The sequence below is a fragment of the Strix aluco genome, chromosome Z (assembly GCF_031877795.1).
Source record: "Strix aluco isolate bStrAlu1 chromosome Z, bStrAlu1.hap1, whole genome shotgun sequence".
Classification (NCBI taxonomy): domain Eukaryota; kingdom Metazoa; phylum Chordata; class Aves; order Strigiformes; family Strigidae; genus Strix; species Strix aluco.
In genome coordinates this window covers 37766096-37776481 of record NC_133971.1, presented here as the reverse complement: position 1 = coordinate 37776481, position 10386 = coordinate 37766096, and the positions used below count along the sequence as shown (strand labels likewise).

Genomic DNA, 10386 nt, shown 5'->3' with positions numbered 1-10386 from the left:
AAAAAACCCCAACAGGATGCAATGTTCTCCCTTTCCCTTGATTCTTACAGCTGGCCAAAAGCCTGGAATAGGAGGAGGATTCTTTAAAATTCACTACGGGGAGCACCCCCAAACCTAAACTGCAGGAAGAAGTCATGAAGTTAGTGGCAGAAGACTTCCCCATCTCTTTCTGGTGCAGAGGTAACTTGGGGCAGGCAATTGGGAGACCCAGGGAATTAACCTTCCATGTGTGACCACAGCAGGTCACTGTAACTTCAGCTCCAATGCCTTACCTTAGTTTCTGGACAAGCTCAGGATTAGGCAGGCAAAAAGGTGCTTAAAAAGTTGCCCAAGTCTTTCCACCTCTGGGAACTTAAATCTTTGTTCAAAACTTGTATCAGTCTTGAGATCCCAGCTCGTCTGTACTTCTATTTAAATAATCTGATATAGGAATCAAAGTAAGTGTTGTTCTTACCTATCTACATAAACACAGGCAAAATAATGTACTACATAGACAAGGGTGAAGAAATACCACTTAGGAAAGTGATATATAATTGAACATTGTTTAACCATTTCTTTAGGAACAGAAGGGTATCTGACTACTAGATTTGTCTGACATTTAAAAAAGCACTAGTTTTAGTACAGCTTATGTAGTGTGAGATTGAATTCATAAATATGCATATGAAACACATACAGTGTGGAAAAGAAACTACACCTAAGTGCTGAAGATAGAAAAAAAAAGTTTTATCCCTTCTGTTTGCCCACAGAACAACTATGCTAGAGTCACAGGAACTTGTCCTGCCAGTATCTTCACCACCAGCTTCCTTTGCTGCCTTCCTACACATCCAAAATGCAGTAGCAACTAACTTGCCCATCTCAAGTCCTTGAAAGTCATTGTCTCCAGAGCCACAAACTATTCTGAAAGAGATCACCTAGAAATAAAAATTGCACACAACAGGAGGAACAGCCTCTTCACCATAGGCTATGTGTATACTTGCAGGTACAGCAACCCAACAGAAATGGAACCATAGTGAAGTGATTCACAATGAGGACCTAACAGCCAACTTACCTGCCTTGCAGAGGGTTTTAACTTCAAACCAGCTCTAGTTTAGTCCTGTGGGCTGAACACACAGTTGTAGAGTACACTGGAGTATTCAGAATAGTTCCAGTTGAAAGGGACCTACAAGGATCATCTAGTCCAACTGTCTGACTAATTCAAGGCTGACCAAGTTAAAGCATGTAATTAAGGGCATTGTCCAAATGCCCCTTAAACACTGACAGGCATGGGTCACAAACCACCTTCCTAGGAAGCCTGTTTGATCACTCTCAAAGAAATGTTTCTTAATGTCAAGTCTGAACCTCACCTAATTCAGCTCTGAGCCATTCCCATGAGTCCTGTTGCTGGATCCCAGGGAGAAGAGACCAGCACCTCCCTCTCCAACTCCTCTCCTCAGGAAGTTGTATAGGGCAATGCAGTCACCCCTCACCCTCCTTTTCTCCAAACTAGACAAACCCAGAGGTCTCCGACGCCCCTCACAGGACATTCCTTCCAGCCCTGTCACTAGTTTTGTTGCCCTCCTCTGGATGCATTCAAGGACCTTCACATCCTTCATAAGTTGTGGGGCCCAGCACTGCACACAGTACTCAAGCTGAGGCCACACCAATGCTGAATACAGTGGGATAATCAGCTTTTTTAACCGGCCGCTTAAACTGTGTTTGTTGCAGCCCAGGATGCAGTTTGCCCTCTTGGCTGCCAGCGCACACCACTGGCTCCTGTTGAGCTTAAAGTCAACCAGCACCCCCAGATCCCTTTCTGCAGGGCTGTGCTGTAGCCACTCCTCTCCCAGTTTATACTTGTGTCCAGAGTTACTCCATACCAGGTGCAGAATCTTGTTGAATCTCATGCCATTAATGATTGCCCAGTGCTCTAATCTATCTAGATCCCTCTGCAAGGCCTCTTGTCCCTTGGGTCAGCAGCACCTTCCAGTTTAGTATCATCAGCAAGCTTACTAATGGTGCATTCAATTCCTGCATCCAGATCACTGATGAATATCTTGAACAAAACCACCCCTGAGGAACACCGCTGGTGACCGGTCGCCAGTCAGATGTAGCGCCATTCATTACAACCCTTTGATCTCTGCCCTTCAGCCAGTTCTTCACGCAGTGCACTGTGAACCCGCTCATACCACAGTTGGACTACTTGTCCAGAAGGATGCTGTGAGGGACAGTATCAAAAACCTTACTACAATTCACAAAAACTACATCCACTGCCTTCCCTTCCCCCCCTAGGTGGGTCATCTTGTTGTAGAAGGGTACCAGATTAGTTAGACAGGATTTTCCCTTTGTGAACCCATGCTGACTGTACCTGATGACTGTATCGTCCTTTAAGTCCCTTTCAATAGCACCCAGTAGGACCACTTTTTCCCAGGTAGGGAAGTTAAGACTAACAGGTCTGCAGTTCCCTGGGTCTTCCCTTATGCCCTTCTGGTAAATTGGAATAACACTGGCTAGCTTCCAGTCAGCAGCGACCTCCTTTGGTACCTTTGGTAGATGATCGAGAGGGCTCCTGCTGTAACATCTGCTACCTCCTCCAGTACTCTGGGATGAATCCCATCAGGCCCCATGGACTTAGAAAGATTCAAGTGACACAACTCCTACAACTGATCAAGTACAATTTCACTGTCCACAAATGGAAAGTCACTGCTCCTACATGTCCTCCAACTCAGAGGACCGGTAGCCCAAGGTCTATCAGTATTATTAAAGACTGAGACAAAAAAAAAAAAAAAAAGAGCATTAAATGCCTCTGTCTCTTCTTCATCCCTATTTGTCAGGTGACTATCTTCATCAAGTATTGTCCAATACTTTCTTAAGATCTCCTCTTGCTCTTAACATACTCATAATTTTTTCTTATCTGACCCAAAACTGTCCAGTTTCAACTCAAGCTGACCTTTGGCCTTTTGTGTTTTCTCCCTGCACATATGAACAACAGCTCTGTCATCTTCCTGCAAAGCGGGACCTTGCTTCCAGAGATCACAGAATTACTCTTCCGTCTGAGTTACAAGAGAAGTTCCCTGTTCAGCGAAGCTGGTTTTCTGCCCTGCTTGCTTGACTTTCAGCACAATGGGACTGCCTGCTCCTGTGCTTCTAAAAGGTGGTTCTTAAAAACAGATGGGCCCTCAAAAGCAGATTCCCAGGGGACACTGCTAACCAGCTTCCTGGGCAGCTTAAAGTCTGCTCTCTTGAAATCCAGGATAGTAGCCCTACTGTCCTTCTTTCTTGTTACACTGGAAGTTTTAAACTCAACTATTTCATGATCACTGTGGCCAAGACAGCCACCTACCATCACATCCCCCATAAGTCCTTTTCTACTGACAAAAAGCAAGTATAGGAGGGCATCCTTCCTAGTTGGCTCACCTGTGACAAGAAGTTGTCTCCTACAAATGTCATGAATTTCCAAGACCTGCCTGTCACAGCAGTACGATATTCCTAGTTATCTCTGGGAAGCTGAAATCTCCTGTAAGGACAAGGGCTACCCATCCAGAAGTTTATCCTAACTGCGTACAGAATAAATCATCAGTGCTATCAGAGTGGCTGAGTGAACAGCAGCAGACCTTGAAAATGACATCTGCTTTGTTTTCCATCCACTAATCCTCACCCAGAGGCTCTCAACCAGATTATCACTAACTGCAAGGGCTGTACAGTCATACCTCTCCCTTACACACAGTGCAACACCGCCACCTCACCTGCCCTGCCTATTCCTCCTGAACAGCCTGCAGCCCTGCACTCCAGCACTTCAGTCATGGGACTCATTCCACCACGTCTCACTAATACCAGTGACATCACAGATCTGGGAATGGACCGATGCTTCCAGTTTATCTTGTTTGTTTCTCATACTGTGTGCGCTGGTGTACAAGTACTTCAGATATGCTCCTAAACCCTCAGTGCTCCCTGGAGCTATGTTAGCATTGCCACCCTCAGGCAGTGCTATGCCATCTCTTGGCTTACCTTTTCTACTGTATGTCAGTGTAGTTTAATTCAGCACAGAAAACTTCTCATCAGAATTAAAATGCTAATACACATGCAAACTCAGATGAGTAGAGGTGTAAGTTAGTTTGAAACAGTACACTAGAGACGGCACCATTAAAACATGTGACATATTTGGCTTTGTTAGAAATTACTTAGAAGTCCACACAAATGGAAATGTCATGCACTGAGATACTGACTCAGTGACAACTGCCTTCAGTGAGTCTTTCTGCACATTCACCGTTGGACTGTCTTCTCAGTATACAGCTGCATACAGAGCAGGTAATTACCATTATTATACACTATTTCAGAAATACAAACAAGTACTGTGTTAATCCTCCACACACCTAATCGCTGAAGAAATGCTTAATCACTGTGGAAAGCACACTGTCACCCCACAGTAACCTTGTTAGGTGAGAAAAGCCCATAAAGAAGTCAGAGGAGAATTTCTTCCACAGAGGAAATGTTATCAGTGCTGAAATTAAGAGAATTCTTGCAATGGGGTGTGGCTTCTAGATGTAGGGTGGTAACATTTCATGTAAACTGTCAAAATCAACAACGCTCTCACTAGTACTGCTTTAGAAGACATTAGGGACCAGTGCCCAAGCAATTATATTCAGTTGATTTTTGTCTGCTCTATTGAGGAGGATTGCTAAATACAAAATCCCCTTTAAGGTCTGTTTTAGCAAGATTGCAAAATGGAAAGGTTCTCTATTCCTTCAGAAAGAGAAGAGTATTAAATAAGGAAAATGGCAGGGGCTAATCTGTTTAAGATGGTAAAGGCAGAAAAGAGTTGCTGTACTGTCCCTTTTGCCTAGTGGCAGAGAAAAACTCTCCTTATGTGCAAAGGAGGGTAAAGGAGACAAGAACAGTTGTAAGTGGAATGAAAACTGCAACCATCCTGGAGGCGGGAACATGGCAGCTGTTAGGATCACTGACTTATTTCAATGATCTTGACAAAGCAGCTGCAAAATTGACAAGCACACCAACCCTTTCAGAAATGCTGCTCACATTATATACCTTTAATGTGTCGTCACTACTGCACAAAAGCATTGTGTTATTACTAAAAAAAAGGTTATCAGTTAAAAAATAATGCTCATTCAGAAGTCTGTTACACTAAAACATACTTTAGTACATAGGCTTCACTCAAACACATTTTACAAGTTTATTTTTTTTCCAGCCATTCCTACAAAGCTTCCGTGGGTTAAAGGAATAATCCACGCTGGCTTTTGAGGCTCCCAGGTATTGGTAAAACAACGCAATTGAAACAACTGAATGTGTATTTCTAACTTAGATTCAGCACAGTTCAAACCATGCTAGGTCGTTTGTAAAAGAACACCCCATCAGTGAAAAACAAAATACTGTTTTTCATCTTATGAGTCTTTGGGAGGAGGTAAAAAGGATAAAAAAAATAACCAACCCAAACCATTCTGACAGGAAACCTCTCTGAAATTGGTCTTCTTGATGCTCAAGTAGTAGTATTATGCTTTCAACTATGAACAGGTTTCTTCACTGGGTAAGATATGACATGCAGCTACCATCCGTAAGCTTTAGTCCACACTGCTTTCTTCTTGAACTCTGCAAAAGATCTCAAGGCCAGAAGTGTAACTGTGAAGACAAAGACAAATTACATTAATTTGTGCAGTCCAGGCTAGAAAGGATGTGAGAGTATTCTCCCTAGTCATTTTACTGACACAGGTATAGATTCAGTTCTCCTTTTACTGACTCTTTTCATGACTTTTTCGCTTTCTAGCATGACAGTTTCTAATGCTACTTCTGCTGTTCACAAGGCACTTTAGTCTCTCCACCCCTCTGAAATGTGATGTTGTACTAGGCCTTTCAGCTGCTTTAGGGCATGTCTCCTGCTGCAATCATATCACATCATCTGCTAATTAGACCATCACTTTGAAGCAGCACATAGATCAACCAACACTGCAGAAAGTTTGAATCCAATGAGCAATGATTGAAGGGGAGATAGGAGGCACTGGGAAGGATAGAAGCACAAAGTACTATGTCTTAAGTCCTCTGTGCAGTTCACTGATTATAAATGCAATTCACTGATTCTGCAACTCACTCTGAAAGGATCACGAATTTAGGCAAAATTGAGTAACCAAACCAGTCGCATTCTAGTCATCCAGAAGGGAGTTTCATGTTCTAGTACTTAAAAGCAAAAAAAAGCAATGAAAAGCTCAAGGGAAACAATGACTCATCTTAATCAGGGCATACTGAGAATATACTGTGTGTATCAGAATCTTCTGGTGTACAGAGGAGATTCTCCAACAAGCCTTAGCATTGCTTCTGGTGGAGATCAGCAGACACAACAAAGGAATTTTGAAATTTATCAGAGAGTGACTAAAGATTGCAGACCCTCAAAACAAGACTAATTATCCTAGTAATACAAAGAACTTATAACCAGATTTCAAGAAGCCATGTTTAGATCCAACAAATCAGGGGATTCAAAGGAGGTGCCTTGTGTTAATGGAAAGAAGCACAAGTACCCTCACTTCAGAGGATTTGCGGTGTCCTCTTCAAATGATTTACACAGACTGTATTCACAATCTGCATCTTTAGGTGAGCAATGAGGTGCATGCAAGGGCCACTGGCCATTACTGTAATTAAAAATATCATGTACTTCCCACCTTTCTTTACATACATCTTTTCAGCAACCCTCATTTCTCTATTCTTTCTTGTCAGACCACTCTGGTAGGCTGTCACTGCCCATCTCCTATCCCTTCCCCACAGTTCAGTCTTCAGTTGCACCTGAATAAATTGTTGTATTTTTTCTATTCTAGTACTGGAGGGTTTCCAAATAGTATGTTGCATTTTAAGGGTAACTTCAAAAACAATTGACAGATCTATCACTGAAATACGCTTGTAGGACCAGATGTACCTTTAGATCCTTTGGATCGTCAGTGGTACATCATAAGCATTAGCAGATGAAATAACAAGTATAAGGAGGTGTTACACACAGGAATTATAAACTTACCTGTGAAGGTTTCCCCAAAGGCAAAATATAGCTCTCCTACATGTGTTAATTGTATGGATTCATCTCACTCCTTTTAACAACTGGATTTTGATCTGTACTGATAATTATAGAAAAATAAGGACCCAGTTAAAAATATCCTACCTTTCAGCAGGTCCATGGAAGACTTTGATAATGCTTCCTTAGGACTTTCCATCATATTGATCAGCCAGTCAATAAACTAAAGATTGAAATATAAAGGAAAATCTGAATTAAAAGAGCCTCTGTATCCGAACACCACAAATTATTTTCAGTTTGACAGGCAACATCTGATTGCTGCTAAACTCTTAGTTACCTAATCAGAGGCAGTGGCCAATCAAGCTTCTATCCAAATGCCCTAGAGTACGTCTTGCTGTCTGTGCAATTTCTCCTACAGCTGGATTGGAAACTCCCTTTGTTCCTTCTCATTACCTCAGAAATAATTTTTTGTAATGAAGAAGACACAGTATATAGTTTCCTTCCATCTTGCCTGACTGCACCTTTAAACTATTAATACAATACTTCCTTATCATCAGTCTTCTTGTCTAAATGTTTTACTGCAAATCCTTCAGAATTCTTACTGACTTTGTCCCTCTCTTGACGTCTCTCTTTTCTGGCAGCATAGGGTGCCTGGAGGACAATGTGGTATTTCAAACTTATCAGGATGATTTCAGGGAATAGTATCAAATTCTTTCCTAAAGCCCAACTAGGCACTTGCATATTAACAACCCACTCCTGCATTCCTCCCACATTCTGAATTTTAACTTCAGTAGTAACTCTGAGCACAGGAGTGTAGAGGAGACAGTCCTTAATGGATTCTGGTTTGCACAAAACAGCTAACTATTAATCTATAGGTTTATAACAGTAATTCCACATATCTCAACTACAAGCAGCCTACAGTAGGCTTGCCAAATGAGGCACCGTTTTCCACACTTATTTTCAACTTACACTTGAAAATAAAAGACACACTACAAACTGCACAGAAGATCTCTGACTGCCCTAAACTGCTGCTGAGGTGATGTTCAACCGCACCTACTGCAAGAGGATCTGTCTTTCAGTGTTTAAAAGACTGACTTGCTACCAGCAGCTGACAACTCTCCTCTCACAGATGTATGCTCTTAAGAGTCTGACTCCCAACACTGCAATGTTTTTTGATCTTCACAACTCTCACATTTTACTTAAGAAACTACATTAGGTCTTTTGAGACGTCATATCTGATTGCAAATAAAGAAAAACAAGATCACAAGTCAGATGCAATAGATATAGAGGAAATAACTGCTCCATCCAAGACTTGAGATGACTACTAAAAATGGGGTACTTTATAACTACATGCAGTTTTACCTTCTGTGTTTGTTCCTTCCAAGGCTCTTTAGTCAGCAAAAGGGAAATGCTGCTTGGAAGGAGAGTAAGAGTTTCTTGTACAGCAAGCCTGTCAGTGGGGTGCTTGCCAATGTAATCCTCAGATAATTCTGGTAATACCATTCGGTGCTTCCATGGTAACCACTCAGCACTGAGACCAAGCAGCAACGGTGCACCATGGTCAGCCCAGGCCACCACAGAAGCTGCAAAGAGCCACAGGAAGAAATCTATGCACTAAACAGGAAAGAGCCAAAAATACACTTTATTAGATGAGCAATACAGAAGGGGGGAAAAAAACCCAATAAAAAAAAAAAAAAAACCAAAAAAAACCCCAAAACCCCAGATGGTGGCTTGCTTTTCAAGACAATCATCTGAAAATTCAGCTAACATTCAAAATGCAAGAACTAAAAAGTTCTCAATACTGTCTTATGCTCAAGCCTTTTTCTAAACGCCAAATCAAACTAAAATATCTACAGAAAGAAAAGCAAAACCACACTCTTCTAAAATCATCCTTTAGATTAAAGCTGATCCACATTTCGTTTAAAATGGGGAAATAACTTCTTTACAGCAAGCTGACTGTCAAGGGAAATTGGAGATGGTCACCTTTGTGGTGCTACAAATGGTTGGGAACTATTGCAGCAATGGACCAAATGCCTTTCTGATCTAAGCGGCAGCTTATTTTATGTCTTCAACCAGAAGACTTAAACAGCTGAACAGATGTAACATGAACAATACTAAGTTCCCTAAAACTGTCCAAGCCCTCTTAGAAGCAGCAGCTGGACAATTTTGACCTGCTTAGACAGTTCTACCGGTGAATTCAAATTTTTCCTTTAATTGTTCTAAATGCAGTAAATTTGAAGCAATGATTTCCTTTAGTGACCTTTAGCTTCTAACAATTTGTATGTCAGGGTTAAAGTAAGAATTTTAAATACACATACACTCAAAAAAATTGAAAATAATTTTTCTGCGGAGGTAAGATGACAATCTTCTAAAATATAAAAGCATGGGGAATAAAACTTAATTTCTGAGATAGAATGTGAAATACATAAAAACTTCCTTTTTTTCCCCAAAAAGTTTAAAATTATTTTCACAGCATGTACCTCTTTAAGATCAACATTTTCTAAGGGCGTTGACTTGTATGCTAAATTTCTGATGTAGCCCATCAGGTCTAGCAGCCAGTCCATTCTTTGCAACACTCCTAGAAGAAGAACAAAAGCATTTACTCACATAAAACACTAGAATGTACTGTTTTTCATTAAAAGGCAAGCATAGGGAATCACTATAGCAACAAAGTACTGACTGTGGAAAAAAACCGATCACCAATACCACTATCACATTTGATTCAGGGTTGCCAATGACAGAAGGCATGCGGGCACTTAAACAGTACCAAAACTTTGCTTAAAATGCAGGCAACACACTCAACACACAGAACAAGGAATGCTGAGCAAGAAATAATTTGCATAATGGCAGCCTGCAGGTCCCACTAACTCAGTCTGCATATGTGACCACTACAGAATCCTAAAGCCTCCCCAAAGTTTTTGCCCCAGTCATCTAAGTCTAGCACTGATGTCCCTGTATGCCAGGCAAGAATGTGGGGAGTGCTGTGAAAATCCTCCTACAGTGCAGAGAGGATCAGTCAAATACAGTCAAGGCATGCAAATAAAATCAGCCCTCAATCCAAGAATGAAACATATTTCATTGATTCAGATCCTGCTGACCAAAATCCATTCCACCTCCTACAAAATAATAACCATCCTCACCTTCAAGACCACATCACTTCATACAATACCATTTCCTTGTACTCTTTACATGTGCCCCCTCTTTCATGTTGCTTCCTGCAGCCTCATTTCACTCATTCAAAACTCACTACTGTTTGAAGTTCTTCAACCACACCTGGCAGCTAAGACATCTAGCAATATAATGCTTTGAAGTAGTTCTGTGAACACAGGCAGCCAAAGATCGTTCTGCCATGCAAAATAAGGAGGCCAAAATTCTTGCCTCCCCCTCTGTTCCTGCTTCTTCCT

At 41.4% G+C, this 10386-nt stretch overlaps 1 protein-coding gene across 7 annotated transcripts in view; it reads right to left on the bottom strand.

Moving 5' to 3' along the window:
• Positions 1 to 5153: 5153 nt before the first annotated feature.
• The window catches only part of FOCAD (focadhesin), a 134650-nt gene continuing 129417 nt past the window's right edge, over positions 5154 to 10386 (bottom strand). For 4 of the 7 annotated variants that reach the window (XM_074813563.1, XM_074813562.1, XM_074813566.1 and 1 more), the window contains 4 exons: positions 9463 to 9560; positions 8345 to 8596; positions 7130 to 7205; positions 5154 to 5610 (listed from right to left, as the gene is read on the bottom strand). In XM_074813563.1, the coding sequence (XP_074669664.1) occupies positions 5537 to 5610; positions 7130 to 7205; positions 8345 to 8596; positions 9463 to 9560 (500 nt within the window). In that variant the 3' untranslated portion in view covers positions 5154 to 5536. Of the gene's footprint in view, positions 5611 to 7129; positions 7206 to 8344; positions 8597 to 9462; positions 9561 to 10386 lie in introns of those variants that run through there. The other 3 variants (XR_012621791.1, XR_012621793.1, XR_012621792.1) reach the window with 2 other exon arrangements.